Source organism: Anomaloglossus baeobatrachus, chromosome 1, assembly GCF_048569485.1.
Source record: "Anomaloglossus baeobatrachus isolate aAnoBae1 chromosome 1, aAnoBae1.hap1, whole genome shotgun sequence".
In the NCBI taxonomy this organism is placed as follows: domain Eukaryota; kingdom Metazoa; phylum Chordata; class Amphibia; order Anura; family Aromobatidae; genus Anomaloglossus; species Anomaloglossus baeobatrachus.
In genome coordinates, this window is record NC_134353.1 from 885,672,291 (window position 1) to 885,691,688 (window position 19,398).

The following is a 19,398-nucleotide window of genomic DNA, read 5'->3' on the forward strand; positions in this document are numbered from 1 at the left end:
CTGGGCGGAAGCAACGGAGCGTCGCCCAGCGGAAGCAACGCAGGTCCTTTTGGCACAATCCGTCACCCATACAAGTCTATGGGACACAGCGGGATCCGTTAACGGATTCTGCTGTTTTCCAAAAGGGCGGATTGTAACGGAAGGAAAACAACACAAGTGTGAAAGTACCCTTAACTGAGCAGTTTTGACACAATCAGAAAAAGGCTAGGGCCCCACTTTGCGTCGTCCTACTTACAGTTCAGAACGCACGTTTTGGGCTTAATTGATTTGACCAAAGTTGCCTTTTTCAGAAATTTAGCGCTGAAAACGCATGCGTATTTACCGCGTTTTAGATGCGTTTTCAGCGCTTTTTACATGCTTTTCCACCTGCGTTTTGATAGATGCGTTTTGAACATCAAGACACTGCTAAATAAAGTTAAAATAGTCAAACTCAATGAAAAAATTGGAAAAAAAGTAACATATCTATATTTTTGTGAAAAATAATGAAAATAGATTAATTTAATGAAATTATAGCAGTAATATGATATTTAATGTAAAAATTGCAATAATTTATTAAAAATCTTAATTTTAATTATCGGACTATGTGTGTGTAAAGGGACATATGAAATCATTTTTTTGATGTCCAAAACGCATATTTTCTGCACTGGAAAAGCGGGTAAAACGCGGGAATTTGCTGGAATCTTGGTTTTTGCCATTTCTCATAGACTTCAATGTTAGCAAAACGCACCCAAAATGGCAAAAACAATTGACATGCTGCTTCTTTGAATGCATGGTTTTTGCCACAAAATATGCAAATTAAACGCAGCGTTTTAAAACGCAAAGTGGCGTCAGAAATTTCACAATTTCCATAGGATAACATGGAAAAACAAAACGCAAGCCATTTGGCCATAAAACGCTGCAGCTCAAAACGCTGCAGAAACGCAGGTTGAAAACGCAAAGTGGGGCCCTAGCCTTGTAGCATAGGCTAGTTTCACACTTGCGTTGAATGGCATTCGTTGCATTGTGTTGTGTGACGGATGTAACGGATCGTACAAAATAACGGAAAGCTTTTTTTTATTTTTTTCTTCTTTACAGTTTTACCGGCAGCAGACTATTGTGAACGATCAGCTGAGCGCTCTCACATGCCGGCGGCTGGGCGCTCAGCTGATCGCTCTCACATGCCTGCGGCCAGGCGCTCAGCTGATCGCTCTCGCATGCGGGCGGCCGGGCGCTCAGCTGAGAGCTCTCACATGCCTGCGGCCGGGCGCTCAGCTGAGAGCTCTCACATGCCGGCGGCCGGACGATTAGCTGAGCGCTTTCACATGCCGGCGGCCGGGCGCTCAGCTGATCACTCTCACATGCCTGCGGCGGGCGCTCAGCTGAGAACTCTCACATGCCGGCGGCCGGGCGCTCAGCTGATCACTCTCACATGCCTGCGGCCGGGCGCTCAGCTGAGAACTCTCACATGCCGGCGGCCGGGCGCTCAGCTGATCACTCTCACATGCCTGCGGCCGGGCGCTCAGCTGAGAGCTCTCACATGCTGGCGGCCGGGCGCTCAGCTGAGCGCTCTCACATGCCGACGGCCGGACGATTAGCTGAGCGCTCTCACATGCCGGTGGCCGGGTGCTCAGCGGAGAGCTCTCACATGCCGGCGGGCCGGGCGCTCAGCTGAGCGCTCTCACATGCCGGCGGCCGGGCACTCAGCTGAGCGCTCTCACATGCCGGCGGCCGGGCGCTCAGCTGAGCGCTCTCACATGCCTGCAGCCGGGCGCTCAGCTGAGAGCTCTCACATGCCGGCGGCCGGGCGCTCAGCTGATCACTCTCACATGCCTGCGGCCGGGCGCTCAGCTGAGAGCTCTCACATGCTGGCGGCCGGGCACTCAGCTGAGAGCTCTCACATGCCTGCGGCCGGGCACTCAGCTGAGAGCTCTCACATGCCGGCGGCCGGGCGCTCAGCTGAGCGCTCTCACATGCCGGCGGCCGAACGATTAGCTGAGCGCTCTCACATGCCGGCGGCCGGGCACTCAGCTGAGCGCTTTCACATGCCGGCGGTCGGGCGCTCAGCTGAGCGCTCTCACTTGTCTGCGGCCGGGCGCTCAGCTGAGAGCTCTCACATGCCGGCGGCCGGGCGCTCAGCTGAGCGCTCTCACATGACAGCGGCCGGACAATTAGCTGAGCGCTCTCACATGTCGGCGGCCGGGTGCTCAGCGGAGAGCTCTCACATGCCGGCGGCCGGGCGCTCAGCTGAGCGCTCTCACATGCCGGCGGCCGGGCACTCAGCTGAGCGCTCTCACATGCCGGCGGCCGGGCGCTCAGCTGAGCGCTCTCACATGCCTGCAGCCGGGCGCTCAGCTGAGAGCTCTCACATGCTGGCGGCCGGGCGCTCAGCTGAGCGCTCTCACATGCCGACGGCCGGACGATTAGCTGAGCGCTCTCACATGCCGGTGGCCGGGTGCTCAGCGGAGAGCTCTCACATGCCGGCGGCCGGGCGCTCAGCTGAGCGCTCTCACATGCCGGCGGCCGGGCACTCAGCTGAGCGCTCTCACATGCCGGCGGCCGGGCGCTCAGCTGAGCGCTCTCACATGCCTGCAGCCGGGCGCTCAGCTGAGAGCTCTCACATGCCGGCGGCCGGGCGCTCAGCTGATCACTCTCACATGCCTGCGGCCGGGCGCTCAGCTGAGAGCTCTCACATGCTGGCGGCCGGGCACTCAGCTGAGAGCTCTCACATGCCTGCGGCCGGGCACTCAGCTGAGAGCTCTCACATGCCGGCGGCCGGGCGCTCAGCTGAGCGCTCTCACATGCCGGCGGCCGAACGATTAGCTGAGCGCTCTCACATGCCGGCGGCCGGGCACTCAGCTGAGCGCTTTCACATGCCGGCGGTCGGGCGCTCAGCTGAGCGCTCTCACTTGTCTGCGGCCGGGCGCTCAGCTGAGAGCTCTCACATGCCGGCGGCCGGGCGCTCAGCTGAGCGCTCTCACATGACGGCGGCCGGACGATTAGCTGAGCGCTCTCACATGTCGGCGGCCGGTGCTCAGCGGAGAGCTCTCACATGCCGGCGGCCGGGCGCTCAGCTGAGCGCTCTCACATGCCGGCGGCCGGGCACTCAGCTGAGCGCTCTCACATGCCGGCGGCCGGGCGCTCAGCTGAGCGCTCTCACATGCCTGCAGCCGGGCGCTCAGCTGAGAGCTCTCACATGCCGGCGGCCGGGCGCTCAGCTGAGCGCTCTCACATGCCGGCGGCCGGGCGCTCAGCTGAACGTTCGGTCGGTCACCGAGAAACAAAATAAAGTTTATGTGATTTAAAAAAAAAAAAAAAAAATGGGCATGTGCAGTGAAAAATAAAATTTCCGCCGCTCAAAAAAACGTTACATGCTGCGTTCACTCCACCCGACGCAGCGTCAAAATAACGACGCAGCGTCATCCAGCGGATGCAACACTGACACTTGCGTTACAGTGCGTCGTCCATACAAGTCTATGAAGAATAGCGCAGTGCGTTAACGGACTGCACTATTCTCCATAGTGATGGACTGCGCTGAACGCAAGTGTGAAAGTACCCACAGCTGAAAAAGTTAACCCCACCCACACCACAGTTCTCTGTGTACATTGTTCGTTGACAGTGAGCTGCTTATTAGTGCTGGGAGCGTGGCTGGACAAAGGCTGCACATGGGCAGCTAGTCCAGCAGTGATGATCTCATGTAGATAAAACACTCCTTGCTTAAAACAACAGCACACAGCCTAACAAGTGACACAATGCTGAAATCAGTGATTCAGCCCCTACATCATACTGCCCTCAGATTACATAGCAAAAACCTGTTGACATATTATTTTTAAGCCACTGGTAATCTAATGCCATATAATGTATCAAGTTCCTTGTGGATTATTTCTGCAGTACATTATTTCTGATGTCCGTCCACAGTTGCTTGACTTTAAATGTAGACTTTTTGAGGTAACCGTGACACTTCTATAGTCACCAGATCCAATATGGCACAATACCATAACACCAGGGTTAATCAGGTCATAAATACGTTATCTGTATACAACATGAGAAATCAGTATATATTAGGATATTCATTTATTGATATGGTGATGTATAAGGAATATATGGCAGTGTTTGTACACTAATATTATATAGTGGTGATGCAAAAGTGAAATAAAATGTCTATAATGATGAGAAATATGTTACATATACTGTGTGATATACAAGACTGTGATAAACCTTAAAGGGAACCTGTCATCAGAAATTTCGCCCAAAAGCTAAAAGATTCCCCCTCTGCAGCTCCTGGGCTGCATTCTAGGAAGGTCCCTGTTATTATTGTGCCCCATGTGAGACCAAAATAAAGACTTTATAAAGTTCTACCTTTTTGTATGCAGCTTCTGTAAATCTGTCACGGGGGCGGGCTCTCTGCCGTCCGTTATTTTGCCCCCTGGTCCTGTATGCCGCCCCCATCGCTCCTTTCCATATCTGATGCACCGCCCACTGCTCCAGCCATCCCCGCGCATGCCCAGTCTCACGGGACTGAGCAGTGTGACCGCTGGTGACGTGTGCGCAGGCAAGTGATTATGGGCGGGACTGTGACTGTTATCAGCAAGTACCCGCCCATAATCTCGTGAACGCGCAAACCTCTCCAGCAGTCACACTGAGCTCAGTGTAGATGCTAGACTGTATGGGCTGCTTCCAGGGATGACGTCCCTTTGTCATGTGATAGTATTTTGAACACGCCCCTATCACATGACAAAGGGACGTCATCCCTGGAAGCAGCCCATACAGTCTAGCACTACCCTGAGCAGTGTGACTGCTGGTGAGGTTTGCGCGCTCACGAGATTATGGGCGGGTACTTGCTGATAACAGTCACAGTCCCGCCCATAATCACTTGTCTGCGCACACGTCACCAGCGGTCACACTGCTCAGTCCCGTGAGACTGGCACTGGGCATGCGCGGGGATGGCTGGAGCAGTGGGCGGTGCATCAGATATGGAAAGGAGCGATGGGGGCGGCATACAGGACCAGGAGGCAGAATAACGGACGGCAGAGAGCCCGCCCCCGTGACACATTTACAGAAGCTGCATACAAAAAGGTAGAACTTTATAAAGGCTTTATTTTGGTCTCACATGGGGCACAATAATAACAGGGACCTTCCTAGAATGCAGCCCAGGAGCTGCAGAGGGGGAATCTTTTAGCTTTTGGGCGAAATTTCTGATGACAGGTTCCCTTTAATTACTGAGTTAGAATCAAACCCTAAAAATGGAGGAGAGTATAGAGGCCATGAACCATATCATGAAGACAAGGACAATAGTGATAATATCTACTGTACGTAGGCAAGAAGAAGGACTAATGACCACTATAATGAGATACACTCCATTAGGTAATGGCTAAAAGGAGATTATAAACTAAATAGTAGGGTATAGCCAGGGCCGGACTAGGACTAAAATTCAACCTAACCCTGGCATTTGGGGGTACACAAGCGCACTTTTCGCGTGGTGAATGTGTAATATCTTTGTGCACTTGTAGATTGTGTAACACGACCATATAACATGCAGTCACGGCTGTGTTCAGTATTACAGCTCAGGCCTATTTATTGCTCTTAGTAGCAAGACCTGGTGAAGCCGCTATTTTCCCTACAGAGCTGGGTCTCGCAGATAATGAAGAGGATGCTGCTCTCCACATAATGCTGCGGTCACATAGCTGATGGGCAGGGATACAAAATCAGATTCCCCTGAACTAATATTGATGACCTATTCTACAGATAAGTGATCAAGGAAGCTGTCATTTTCACTGGTGATAACTTTGGGTGCATACCACTTAGGGAATGTGCAATGACATTTTTTGGGGCAGATCCCACCATGGAAACTACTATGAGAATGACCATATGCATCTACTCGCTGTGCACAGGTTCAGGATTTTGAGCATCTTTTACCCACTTCAGGTTTCTAAAACCACCAAGTGATTAAAAGAAGTGGCTCCTCCATTCTTTTAGTGTTTTCCACTCGGAAAACGTTCTGTATTTTACAATGCATGACCATTGAGGAAGGATTCTCCAGTCGTGCTGTATGTGTGTTACCCACCAATACCATCTGTAAATAATACACGAACTGCATGTGACTTGGTTTAAAATTGGCCACAGCAGCCTTTATTACTAGTGATGAGCGAGTATGCTTGTTACTACTCGGTACTCGCACGAGTATCACTGTACTCGGGCTACTCGGCGGGGACCGAGTAATCTCGCAATACTCGTGCTGTACTCGTGGTCTTCATGTTGGCGCTCTTTTTAGAGCCAGCCCTTATGCAGGGATTGGCTGGCAGACCACTGCAATGCCACAGCCCTGTTGTGGAATTGCAGTGATTGGCCGGCCCTCACAGCATGACCGTGCCTTTAGCCCGACACTTCCCCGCTCGGCTACGGCCCCTCCCGCACTCCACTCCGCGTGTATATATATATGCACGCTTACACACACACGCACGTTTTTTTTTTTAATTTACAGTTTTATGGTTTCTACATGCTGCCGGTGGTCATTTCAGAATAATACTCGGGTCCCCCATAGGATAACATTGGGCTCGGTGCTCGGGCCGAGTACACGAGTATCTTGGGATGCTCGGCCCGAGCCTCGAGCACCCGAGCTTTTTAGTACTCGCTCATCACTATTTATTACCTATTATTTACATACTAACCCAAGGGGGCACCGTCCAACGGGCGACCCCAACAAATAACAATAGGTAACACAGTAACCAATACAGTAAATATACAACCCTGAGTAGGCCCAGTCCAGGAACCACTTCTCACCCCAGTATCCCTGGCCGCAACACACCGACCCAGAGATGAGGTATTAATCACCTACGGATTAACCCCCCAACTTTGCAGAACCCCGTGCCTGCAACATCCCAGAACCTGGAGCCACCATACCAAGATGGTGTCTCTCTGTCCAGTTACCATTGCCTTCAACCGCCTCTGGACCAGACCTACCCCCCGCTGCTGTGACAAAGAAACAACCCAGACCAAATTCCCCTCGGTATTAAACACAAGGGAGGGTGGGCGGGGATCGTTCCATATCCGGAAGTCAAGAGAGAGGGGGTAAGTCAAAGTCCTTTACTTACACCCCTCAACTGTCCCACCTCTTCCTCCAGGGAACTCCTCCTACCCACCAATCCCTTTATTCTGCCTTATAAACAAACCATTCCTGTTTCCATTAACCCCATCACTCCTTCCCTTCCCTCTAGTCATGTCGCCCCTCCACCCTATGGGTTCCATGGCTTTCTTGACCATTGAGGAAGGATTCTCCAGTCGTGCTGTATGTGTGTTACCCACCAATACCATCTGTAAATAATACACGAACTGCATGTGACTTGGTTTAAAATTGGCCACAGCAGCCTTTATTACCTATTATTTACATACTAACCCAATGGGGCACCGTCCAACGGGCGACCCCAACAAATAACAATAGGTAACACAGTAACCAATACAGTAAATATACAACCCTGAGTAGGCCCAGTCCAGGAACCACTTCTCACCCCAGTATCCCTGGCCGCAACACACCGACCCAGAGATGAGGTATTAATCACCTACGGATTAACCCCCCAACTTTGCAGAACCCCGTGCCTGCAACATCCCGGAACCTGGAGCCACCATACCAAGATGGTGTCTCTCTGTCCAGTTACCATTGCCTTCAACCGCCTCTGGACCAGACCTACCCCCCGCCACAGGACAGGGCACGTGACTCCTTACATGGCCTGGACCCGCCACACACCAAAAGCTTGTACCACACCTCCACGCAATCCCAGCGTCCACAAAACAGCACCAAGAACATTAAGATGCACCCCCATCGCATCCCCAAAACCACCAGTTCAGCGCCACCAACTTTTGGCGCCGCCCCCCCAATAAGTCTCGATTGATACTGCCTATCGCACGAGCCACACGCCATTCCAACCTGGTCACACTATCAAAACTACCCCACGATTAAGCCCGGGTATGTCTTCCACAATGCAACAACCCACAATTTTTTTTTTTTTTTTTTTAAAAACATTCATAAATAACTTCTCGAGATACCAAATCGCTGCCTCCCACTTACTGGACCAGTACCATCGACCCGTCCAGACCCAACTGGCAAAATTCGGGCGAGCCTCAGACCGTCGAGGCCCCGAGAACCAACGGATGCCCAAATATCCAAATGAGGCACACCCTCACCACAAAAACCCAGAGGTTATAAACCCACAGATAACACCAACCTGTTACGCCAACCCATTCCACTCACAAAAGACTCAAATGCCCCCATTGCCTTAACCCGATAACAACTGAGGCCAAACGTAACACCGAAACAAGAGGACTCCCACCTCCCAATACTTCTCACAACCCCTTTTCTGAACCCACCGAGGGGCCTCCGTGGCAGCCCAATCCAGAAGGAATACGACCCTTAGTATTCCGGGCGCCCACCCCCGCCACCTGCAATCAAGTCTGCAGCACTGCCACAAAATGGTACCTTAACAAACGCGACACAATAATGAGCCTGGGCGCCCTCACAACATAATTCCGCACCCGGGACCGCGTATAACAACACCAACCTTCACCACCCGCCTAATCTGATTCGGTGAGCGACAAAGCCGGCGCTCAACCCACTGCACCACCTCGGACACATCCTCCAACATCCAACCTCCGCTCTTCACCGTAGATGGGCTGACCAACCCCACAATCTCAAAGCCCCCCAAAAGGCTAACACAAACCGTTTTGGACAAGGATAACAAAACCCGCTCGTGCTCAGATGAACATAGCCGCCACAAACCACTCACCAAACACTGCCACAAAACAATGGAGACGGACCCTTGTATCCCGCTCCCTCACACCCTTACGACCAAACCCTTCAAGGCCTGCCGCGCCCTAAAATCCTGCGAAAACATCTCTCCACATCTAATCCTTAACAAGACAGCCACAGCCGCCATCCTCTGCTCCACTGCTGACGCCGGCCTAGCAGCCTGAAAACCGTTACTCACCACTGCCAACGCCACCACCAAATACTCCACCGGGCCTTCCTCACACATTGTCCCAAACAACGTTATCCGCGCCACCCATACTTCTGAATATCAGCCCCCAAATAACCTCAGTCACTGAGCACCGAGCCGCTCCCCAACACAGCCATACCAGACTCCACAAGCCCTCCGGACACACCGTGCCCACCTCGTCTGCTACCCGGCCTCAACTCCCGAGACCTGCAGAACTGGAAGAAACAAAGAAGCTGCTATTCCCTTGGCGAACCCCAGTACTGGTTGCGCCACACATAACATTTTTTTTTTTTTTTAAACGCATACAATTGAGAAACCAACTGTCGCAAGTACGCCACCCTTGGCACCAGGATTAGCAAACCAACTATTAATCGAATTCTCCACCAACTGATAGTCAGAATGACAGCACACCTTCCTCTTGGAAAAAACTGCCAACCTCCACAACCCGACCACTACCACCGATTGGAAGCGCTACCCCACAATGCCCAACCAGAAAACAACTGGACCCGCTGCATCCGAGTACCGCAGCTACGTTCCATCAGGTACCACCTTACCCAGCCACAATCCGCGGCCACTAAATCGCCGTAAGAAAAAAACCTCCTACACCATCAGATCGTCATTGATCTCCCTCGTGACCCCACACAAATGATCCGATGGCTGCACCCTTGGCGCAGCCATCGCCAGCCATCCAGCAGACACGCACCCCAGCGGCGTAACTCTGCACCCGTGGTTCGACTGCCCCTGCAAAGACTGCACTGCCTGAAACCGCACCGTCTTAGCTGACCTAACTGCCTCTATCGCAGCCCATAGGACCACACCATTACCCACGAATCCTACCCCTCTGACCATAACATCAAACTTTATCCCCCACAAACCGTATCACTGGCGTTGGACCCTCAGTCTTCGCCTGCGCCAACAGGCCCAAAAGAGTATCCACCACCATCTGCAATGAAACAATCAACCTCAACGAATCATCAACCCGCCAACCCAATGTAAAGAGAATCAACCTATAATGAATAAGAGGTGTAAGCTGGGACACACCACGCACAAACCACTCCACCAAGAAATAAGCGCCTCCAAAGGAACATAAAATGGGACAAAAACCCATTAGCACCCCCCGATCAACATAATAATAACTCCCCTCCCCACCGCAGCACCGCAGCACCAGAACTGCTAGCTAGCAGGGTGGACAGTAACAACCTAAATGCCGCCTCCAAATCCGCCTTTACCATCAATGCTCCACGGCTCACCGCCTTTACCAAATCCCACCCTCTGTCAAACGACACATAATAAACCGCCGACAATTCTGGAGCCAAGCAGGCATACACCGATGACTCCTCCAGATAAGATACGTTTTGAACAAGCCGAAATATATACATCTATATACGGCTCAATTCCGGCACTACCCCCCAACAGAGAAACCCAATCGTGACAAGGAAGGCCCCGAATGGCCCACCCATCCTGCCCAACGCCACTTCCTGACCCCTCTTTCCACTGACAACCACCAGGTGTCCCCTAGCCCAGCGCAAACTTCCAATAAGGAGGCAAAGATCCACCAATATAAATAGAAAGACGCAGAATTACTATGTTCCTTACCACAACCCAACACTTATGCTTAAGACAACCGTCCGCGCCAAATCTGCACCACCCATCATTCTATTCCCCCCAAAAAACCCTCATCGTCCGTGTCGCCGGGGTTCCAAGCCCCGAACAGCCAACTACTCCCCCAAAAGGGGGGGGGCTGACTAGGAGCCGCCATCCACTGCAGCCATAAGGGTGATCCTACCGCATACTGACACGCAACACCTTCCCTTGCTGAAATTACTCGGCGTACTGAAGCCAGACTAAACCGCCATATGACCTAACAAGCCACCCCAAATGGATCCATATAACCGAACCATGCCGAACCAATTACCCAATTCCTTCCCCCGATACCCTTGCCAAAACGCAAATGCCCGCAGCCACGTTGCAAATGTACGAAGGTGAGCCTCCACCGGCGCTCCCCTCCCTCTACTTATCCTTCCTGGAAGCACTCGACTTAACCCAATCCAGGTGAAACTGTTCCCGGGGGAGCAGCGAAACTATTGCTACACGTTCCCCACTCAAATCTTATCCCTCACATCCTCCAGCAAGTGACCCCCCCCCAGCGGGCCTTTGAAGCACCCATACCTCTCACACTTGGCCACTGTCAGCCAGACGCCCCACCTCATCCCCCTCTTCGTTCATCACCACTCACTCTGTCACAGCCCTTGCCGCCTCTGCCCGAAAATGCTCCCCTGCCGCCTCATGCGCCCTCACTCTGCCTGCCGCACCTGCGCCTACTAACCACCGATCCCGTCCATGCCGCCGGCGGTGCATGCGCATTCTCCACAACCGTATACACCACTGCAGTAAACCCCATACCTGGTCAAAACACAAACCCACTCGGCGCTGCCGTGTCCGCAGCCGCCCCCCCCCCAACCCTGCCAAATCCACGGCCGTCTCACCCGACCACAACCCGGCGTATCCTGGAATAAAATTCACGCCATCCGGACGTCTGATTCATCCGTCGCTGCTTCCTCCTCCTCGCTGGAGCCGACCGCCTCTGGCTCATGTAACGCAGACGCCGCCGAAGCGCTGCCACCACCACGACCGTCCTCCTGGTACGCCGCGTGGGCACCATCCTCCAAGCTCCATCTTCTGTCCCGCGGCGACAACCCCGGAAACCGTCCAGTCCTACGGGCTGCCACCGCGGGCCTTATCTTCTGGCCTGACCCCCCCCTTGCTACCTGCAAGGACAGGGGGTACCTGTGGCCCGACCCGCTGCCAGCAGACTCCCATCCAGAGCCGCCAGCCTCCTGCCCTCCTGGGCCCAGAAGGCATCCGTCCGGCGGGCCCTCCCCCCCTTGGGGGAGACCGCCGCTGCCGGGAGCTGCACGCCTGCTCTGGGTGACCAGGCGGGGACCGCAGGGCCCCCGCCGTCACCCCCCACGTACCGACGCCTACCGGGCATCCGTCGCACCATGCTCGCCTGCCCTGGTGCCGGACCCCTTGCTGGCTGCAGCCCCCCGGGTAACGCTGGCCTCCGTCCTCGCCGGGCGCTCTCCTGGCCAGGAGCCGCCGCATCCAGCCCTCCTGGGCCCCATGAAAGCCTCTGTCCGCTGGGCCCTCCCCCTCCTGGAGGAGACCGCCGCGGCCGGGAGCTGCAACCTGATCTGGGTGACCAAGCAGGAACTGCAGGGCCCCTGCCGTCACCCCCACTCACCGACGCCTCCTGGGCACCCGTCGCCCCAGGCCCGCCTGCCCTGGTGCCGGACCCACCACTGGCTGCAGCTCCGCGGCCCCCCTCGCCTTCCGCGAGGGGTAAAGCTGGCCTCTGTCACCGCCGGGCGCTCTCCCCGTCCGGGAGCCGCCGCATCCAGCAATCCAGGCCGCGGCTCGGACCGGAAGTAGGCCGCAGACAAGCCACGCCCCCCTCCCAGCTGCCGCGGCCCGGACAGAGATTCCTCCAGCGGCCGGAGCAGCAGCTGAGTACTGCCCTGCCCACATCCTACCGCGGAGGGTCCCCGAAGGGGCTCTCGCATCTCCTCCTCGCTCCCCCTGCACACGGCAAGTACCTGAAATATGAGGGAGGGGGGACGCCGCCCGCAGCTGACAGGGGAGCGAGGGGAAAGTGCCAACGGGTTAACCCCCAGCAGCCAAGACGTGGGATCGCGCTGCCAGGGGCCCGTGCACTGCCATGATGAATCCGCTGGTCCCGGGTAGCAGCCATCCTGTCGCACGTCCGGATCGTTCCATATCCGGAAGTCAAGAGAGAGGGGGTAAGTCAAAGTCCTTTACTTACACCCCTCAACTGTCACACCTCTTCCTCCAGGGAACTCCTCCTACCCACCAATCCCATTATTCTGCCTTATAAACAAACCATTCCTGTTTCCATTAACCCCATCACTCATTCCCTTCCCTCTAGTCATGTCGCCCCTCCACCCTATGGGTTCCATGGCTTTCTAATCAATGGGAAGGCCGGAAGATGCCGAAATCTACAACTCCCAGCTTGTCCTTAACAATGGTGAGGAGATGCCGGGAGTTGTTATCAGACTGCGGACCTTACAGGAACCACAATACTGATAAGATGCAGGCAATATCACAAATAATCATTTACATCCATGTACCTTTATAGGTGACATCTTCTGAGTCGTTCCCATCCTTTTTGTCTCCACGCAGTATAGACGCCATGATGAGGTTTCGTGCCCACTGCTCGTCTGTGAAGACCGCCCTCTTTATTCTTCAGCAGCACTTCCCCACACAGACCTTTACAAATAAAAGTATCATTATATTGCCCCATAAATGTAAATATCTCCCATGCTGTGCCCCTGAATAAATAATTGCTGTGCTTCCTTCACAAAATATCCCTCCACACTGCCTTATCCAAAATACCTCCCACACTGCCTCTCCTTAATATACCCCCACGCTGCCTCTTTCCATAATGTCCCCATACACAGCTTCTCTCCATAATGTCCCCTCCACACTGCTCTCTTTGTAATATACCCCCACACTGCCTCTCTCCATAATGTCCCCCCATATTGCACCTTTATTATTATTATTATTATTATTATTATTTATTTATATATTCCCCCCCAAACTGCTCTTTTGTAATCCCCCCCACACACACACACAATACAATGCACCCTCCATTACCCCTACACACACACACACCCACCCACACACACAATACAATGCACCCTCCATTACCCCTCCCCCACACATACACACACACACACACAATACAATGCACCCTCCATTAACCCTCCACACACACACACACACACACACACACAATGCACCCTCCATTAACCCTCCACACACACACACACACACACACAATACAATGCACCCTCCATTAACCCTTCACACACACACACACACACACACACACAAAGCACCCTCCATTAACCCTTCCCACACACACACACAATACAATGCACCCTCCATTAACCCTCCCCCCACACACACACAATACAATGCACCCTCCATTAACCCTCCCCACACACACACACACACACAATACAATGCACCCTCCGTTAACCCTCCACATAAACACACAATACAATGCACCCCCATTACCCCTACACACACACTCACACACACACACACACACACACACCATACAATGCACCCTCCATTACCCCTTCCCGCACTCACACAATACAATGCACCCCCATTACCCCCCACACATCCACACACACACACACACACACACACACACACACAAAACACTGCACCCCAATTATCCCTACACATACACCCACACAAATACACCCTCCATTAACCCTCCCCACACACACACACACCCTCCATTAACCCTCCCCTCCACACACAATACAATGCACCCCATTAGCCAACACACACACACACAATACAATACAATGCATCCCCCATTACCCCTCCTCCCACACACTACACACACAAATTACACTACCCCATCACTACACACTCCTGCCTCCCCCCCTCCCTCGGAATACAGTGCTCCTCCTCTGTCTGTCACAAAGCTGTGTTCCTTCACAAATGTTCCCCGTTATGTGTCCTCAGCCTCTCCCCACTCATCCCCATTAATATCTTCGGCTCCTCCATGGAGCTCTTACTACTGCCTGATGCGTCCAGCGTGGCGCCCGCAGTACTGTGATGACGCCATCAAGGTGCTGATGTCATCACGTTGCTGCACATCGGGGGCGGGGCCCAGTCCCGGCGCACTATTCAAATGTATTTACGTCTGAAAGACGCAAATAGATTTGCATAGGTAGGAGGAAGCTGCGGTCACCGGCACCGCCGCGCTCCTTAGCAGTGTGTGCATGCCGGGCACACAGCACACAGCAGGGTCGGCGCAGCGCTACCTCCTGGTCCTGCTGCAGCTAGTGTGCGCACGGCGGTGCCCGGCTTGCACACTGCTGAGCAGAGCGGCGGTGACAGCAGAGAGCAGCCCACTACAGACACCGGCTCACTACAGGGACCGGCCCATCTAGCATTTGCCAGACTTGCCCCATGGTCAGTCCGGGCCTGGGTGTAGCCTATAAGAAGGGAAGTTACTCATTCGCTGAGAAAAAAGAAAAGACACAGTCAAGATAAATATCCAAGATTAATCCATTAATGTAACATGTATACTCATCTATGGGAAAAACATGACCAACGCGCGTTTCGCTGAGGCTTCATCTGGGGCATAATTTATTGCAAACTCTTGTATATCACAAAGTATATGTATCATCTTATTTCACTTTTACGTGTACATATTTTCCTATTAGCCAGGTCTATTGTCTCCCCTTTTAGCCGTGTGCCATGTTTGGCTTATTAATATGATTATTTTTTACTCTTAGTTTTGTCTGGCATTTAATTCCTTATATTTCTAAGTAGCGATATAAAACATGTACATGACTATACAGTCGGTCTCTTTTAATAAACCTACAAAATATATACAACATTTTCAGCCACAAACAGTGTGCTGGATTTTACTTTCAAGACATTAAAGACGACGAGTCACTATCCATAAATATATAACGTTTTCACCCTGTGTAACTGTTGTTGGTCTCCTAAATCCGATCTCATTTTCATTTGTCCCTGGTCCTCTCCATCGCTAACATATGGCCCTCTCTTTAATGTAAATAAATGTAGTCAAGGGGGTGTGGTCCTCAACATTTCTGTACGGAGGTATCTTCAGGATCACTCCCCCTTGACTAACGAGACTAGATTTAGAAATGAGGATAAGGGAGACATCTCAGGAATGAAAAGACACATGAACCAAATAAAAATGATGCCGGGTTCAGGCCAACAGCAAGTAACCCTTTTAAAGGAGACAGTTTGTCCAATGACAAATTCAGTGCTGAATTTTATAACATCAGCAAATACCAGTATAATCAAGCACTTACATAGGCGTTTACAATGTTGGGGCGATCTTGGCTCAGAACTGGACCGTCTTCTGGATCCTTAAAATTAAACTCAACCGATACATTAACAGAGTTTAAAAAATCAGGCTTCTCCTACAATAAAGTGCAAGAACTTATTAGTGGGATTATTTTGCTCACATGATATAATCACCCTTTTCCGAAATACCTTAGTAGCTTCTACTCTTTTGCACCCACATACATTAGCCAGAGTACAGATCAGATATAGAGATGAGCATATCGATTAGCGGGACTCCAGTCTGGTGCCCAGGTCTGTAGTAAATGGCACCTATGCGGGAGGCCGCTGTCTAGCCCGAAGTTACAACGTACGGATGACATTGCGCCAGCCCATGCACATCAAATGCCGTAATGGGGATGCTGGAAGGTAAGAGATTCACGGTCCTCTAGTTCACTGACCTGGACACTGGCCTGGAAACCTGCAACTCAATCCACCCATCTCTAATCAGATACAAAAAGTGTACTTTGGTCTCAATTGAGACTGTGCAATTCCTCTTTTCTCCTGTGGTGGCGCTGCAGTAAAATTGATCACTTGCTGCCAGGCTCAAGCAGACATCACAGCAGATTACCGTACTATTCTTAAAGTGTAACTGATGTTTAATTTTTACTTCCTAAATTGATAATATGTAGCAGAGTGGACTGTGACCTGCAACCCCCTGAAGATGTCATTGTTGATGTAAGAGTGTATTTATATTTATAGTGGTAGTCAAATATTTAAATTTCGTATCTGGGTGCAGTGCTACCAGCCACCACTAGATGTCCTGGGTTCCCTAGCCGGTAGGGGAGACACAGCCCTCAGGTATAATGACAGGGCTGGAAGAGTTAACTAAAGAAGCTGGCCCACAATGAAGGGGATATAGTGTTATTTCGTATTTTTTGGCAGAGTAGAGTTTGGAGGAGTAGTGAAGTGAAAAAGTGAATAGATGGAGCAGAGTGGAGAGTGTGGTGTGGACAGAGGAGCAGGCAGAAGTAACATGCAGGAGGAAGTAAAGGTGACTGAAGATGGACCATTGAGGTGAATTGAAGGACCAGAGGAGCCCCACCCCATTAAGCAGGTGAGTGTGGACAGTGGCGGAGTCAGTGTTGACTGACGGTCACTGACATTGGGGGTTAAACTCGAGGAGTGACCTTGAAGTAGTAACAGCTGTGCAGCGTAGTCTACACATGGATCCGTGTGGTTGGATATCCAGGGGACAGCGAAGTGCCAAACCCCCATCCTCCTTGGTAGCCAGTGAGAACTTGTCTTCAGCCGTATGGGAAGAGCTGGTCTGTGTTAAGATGTTACTGCCTTGTAAGAAGCCCAGAGTGAAACCTGTGGCATGCAAAGTGAAACGGTGTTTGAAACGAGTAAACAATGTGCACTGTTAAACCATTGTGGACTTGACTTTAATAACTCTGAATGCGGAACTGCACAGTGTGAACCAGACAATGAAAAACTGGCTTGTGACCAAGAAGTTATGCTGCAACCAGGTAACACCTCCACATCAATGCAAACCCTTGTGTCGGTAGCGTGCCGAAGCGAGCGAAGGAGTGAAGCCCTTTCCCATGAATACTGCCCCTGGCCATGTTACAAGTACACGTGAAAATAAGAAAATTTATAATATATCTTATTAGTGAAATCTGCTTCTTTCTCCTCCAGGACTGATCTTTTAAGGGTACTTTACACGCTGCGATATCGATATCGATATCGCTTGCGAGCGTACCCGCCCTTGTCGGTTGTGCGACACGGGCAAATCATTGACACGTCGTTCATTTCCTTAATATAGTTGCTGCTGCAGGTACGATGTTGTTCGTCGTTCCTGCGGTGTCACAGATAGCGATGTGTGCTGCTGCAGGAACGAGCAACGATTTTTCACGTTTTTGCGCTCGTTGATCGTCGCTCATTGGTGTCACACGCTGCGATGTCGCTAATGGCGCCGGATGTGCGTCACTAACGACGTGACCCCGACGATATATCGTTAGTGATGTCGCAGCGTGTAAAGCACCCTTTATTCTCAATCCATAGGTAAAATCTGTACTCGGTGAAGAAAGATAGGAGATAACACTTGGGGCTCTTATAGAGGTTGTCCACTACTTTTACATTGATGGCATTTCCTTAGGATAGGTCATCAATGTCTGATCGGCTGGGGTCCAACACCCTGCACCCCCACCAATCAGCTGTTCACAGTGCGGGCGGTGGCAGTAGATAGCCGGAAATGCTCAGTTCTGGAGCTGTATTGCACATCTGCCTCCTATTGATTAGAATGGAAGGTGGATGTGCAGTACCCGCGACAGCTATCAGAAGATGGAGCAGCTCCAGAACTAAGCAACTCCTGCTACCATCACCGGGGCTGAGAACAGCTGATCGGCAGGGATGTGGGGTGTCAAACCCAGGCCGATCAGACATTAATGACCTATCCTAAGGACTGGCCATCAATGTAAAAGTAGGGGACAACCCCTTTAAGATTTTGTGGAGAGTGTAGGGAGGAGCTAGAAATCACACAGACATTCTGCTGCAAGTTCTCCTATAATGACAGATACATTTTAATATTTTTTTAACTCATTAATTGAGAAAGATCAATTCAGGAGGGGAAAGAAGCAGATTCTCATATAAGATATATTACAAAGTTCCTTATTATCATGTGTACTATTCATTTATGAAATAAAAATTAAAACAATGGTTACGCCCTAATCTATTTTGCAGTACATATTATTGTAATTCTGAACTACACAAGTTACTTGCCACCATATAAAAGTCATGGTCCACACATTCTCCATTCCGTGAGATCATGCCTTGTACAATCCTTCCATTTGTTTCAGTAAAAAGGCTCCGGGATAGAAATCGATGTGAATCCAGAGTAATTTTATATTCTAGGTCTGTAGACATAATCACAAACAAATCAAAATTACATCGTTTACAAAGCTTGCTCATTTGTTTGGGCTCCTCTTCTCTCAGACTCACCGAATTTTTCCTGTTTTTTTGTCCCCGATTTAATTACGATATAAAAACAGAATATAGAAGAGATGCAGACGGTCTCCTTGTTGTTCCTCTGGCAGTTCTTATTTTCCATATTGATGACATTTGGGGTAAATGTCGGCCTCACTTCCACCTCCGCAACATCCCGGGACCTGAAGAAGTAATGCAATGTATTAACAGTTGATCAAGTTGATGCACTACTCCAGTGTTTTTCTTTCTTTCACCATTGGAATGGTGCTTTAACTCTAAAGGCTGCTTTACACGCAGCGACATCACTAGCGATGTCGCTGGTAAAAGCACTCGCCCCCGTTGTTTGTGCGTCATGGGCAAATCGATGCCCATGGCGTACAAAATCGCTCGGAGCAGTCATACGTACTTACCTGCTAGCGACATCACTGTGGCCGGCGAACCGCCTCCTTTCTAAGGGGGACGTCACAGCGATGTCACACGGCAGCCGTCCAATAGAAGTGGAGGGGCAGAGAGCAGCCGAAAGAAAGTGACGCCCACCTCGTTGCCAGAGGATGCAAGTAAGGTGTTGTTCCTCGTTCCCGGG

General features: G+C 51.5%; 1 protein-coding gene across 1 annotated transcript in view; it reads right to left on the reverse strand.

The window, feature by feature from the left end:
- ITGA1 (integrin subunit alpha 1) overlaps positions 1-19,398 on the reverse strand; it is a 329,669-nt gene that overhangs the window by 55,497 nt on the left and 254,774 nt on the right. Inside the window, exons 16-18 of the mRNA XM_075342876.1 lie at positions 18,831-18,997; positions 18,612-18,745; positions 15,857-15,967 (exon numbers count right to left, since the gene is read on the reverse strand). Coding sequence (XP_075198991.1) covers positions 15,857-15,967; positions 18,612-18,745; positions 18,831-18,997 — 412 coding nt within the window. The remainder of the gene's footprint in view (positions 1-15,856; positions 15,968-18,611; positions 18,746-18,830; positions 18,998-19,398) is intronic.